Source organism: Alligator sinensis, unplaced genomic scaffold (assembly GCF_000455745.1).
Source record: "Alligator sinensis unplaced genomic scaffold, ASM45574v1 scaffold193_1, whole genome shotgun sequence".
Lineage (NCBI taxonomy): Eukaryota > Metazoa > Chordata > Crocodylia > Alligatoridae > Alligator > Alligator sinensis.
Window position 1 is genome coordinate 117,666 of NW_005842199.1, and position 1,417 is coordinate 119,082.

Genomic DNA, 1,417 nt, shown 5'->3' on the forward strand with positions numbered 1-1,417 from the left:
CCCCCCCCCCCCAAAAGCTTTTGTAAATGCCCATCAAGAGAAATGGTAATGATGTGCGAGGAGGAGAACGTTCGTGTGCAGGCTCTGAACTCGGCAGCCGCGGGCTAGCGTCAAAGAGAAACGCACCAGACACAAACTGAAACCTGTTGGGTTTATCTAGGGTTGGGTATTTGACCAGTCAAACAAAGTTCAGTCAATTGACCAGTCAAAAATTGTAAAAATTTGCCAGTACAGTCAAATAACACACAAAATAGCAGTTTTTTCCCACTAAGAAATGTGTCAAAAATATTTTTAAAAAAATCATACTTCTGTAAAGACAACTAAGGAAAGAAAATTCATTCCCCACAAAATTGCTATAATCTTTGACTGGTCAAAAAATATGCAGTTAACTGACCGCCCAATTGACTGGCTTGCCAACCCTGGCCTTTTCACTGTCCAGTAGCAAATGTTTTGTAATGGCATGCGACTTGGACCCAACAGTGTCTCCTGAAGTGGCATCTACAGTTACTAAGCAGGGCTTCCCTGGAGTACGGATCGAGAGCACTGACTACTGCGTGTTCCCATTCAGGACTCCAGGAATTCTGGGCTTCCCATTCGCAGGACAGATCCTGGGAGCTGGGCCCTAGGACGCCTGTAGGGTGAAGAGTAGTCATGTATATGCAGCTTTTTAATAAGAGCAAAATGCAAGCCATTATTTACCTAAATGGTTCCGATTCGTGCACGTCAAGTGCTGCCCCTCGTATCCTTCCTTCCTTCAGGGCTTGAGTTAAGGCTTTCTCATCCACAAGCCCACCGCGTGCTGTGTTTACTAGGAACGCTCCCTGCCTCATCTGATGGGCCAGGAGGAAATAAGAGAGTGTTCAGTGATTATACTAAATCTCTTCATTTACTGCTACATGCTTTCCAGGGCTACAGTAGGGAATGTCATCTGCAGGCATCTTCCAAATCCTGGGTTGCACATGCAGAATCTCTGACTGCTATTAGCTGGTATGTACCGCTGGATTATACTCTCTGCAAGCATATATGTCTTGTATATTATCTGTGCAGGTTTAGAGGTTGCTACCAGAGAATTATTCCCAAAAGAAAGCCTTCAAAGCTAACAAAGAGGTTCTTATGTGGACTAAATACCAAGGGGTTTTATTTAAAAGGCCTGAACTCTAGTTTGAAATGTCAAAGAAAAAGTATTTTTGTTCCCGTCTCAGTGAGTGCATTAATGGATTCTGTCTTAGCTGCCACAATGCTATCACCTGGTACATAATGTGCAAGAGACAGATGGGCCATTGGATGTAACTCTAACTATCTCAAGACAAACACGCGTATTATTACTACCTGCACCTGCTCACTGTCATTGCGATAGCAGCGGCTCCAGCATTCAACGAAAACATGCTTTGGGTCTGCAGCTGGAACCACAAACCGC

At 44.3% G+C, this 1,417-nt stretch overlaps 1 protein-coding gene across 5 annotated transcripts in view; it reads right to left on the minus strand.

Annotated features, from left to right (window-relative positions):
- The window catches only part of CTBP2 (C-terminal binding protein 2), a 269,000-nt gene that overhangs the window by 11,314 nt on the left and 256,269 nt on the right, over positions 1–1,417 (minus strand). For all 5 annotated transcript variants that reach the window (XM_006026581.3, XM_006026580.3, XM_025207560.1 and 2 more), the window contains one exon: positions 700–830. In XM_006026581.3, the coding sequence (XP_006026643.1) occupies positions 700–830 (131 nt within the window). The remainder of the gene's footprint in view (positions 1–699; positions 831–1,417) is intronic.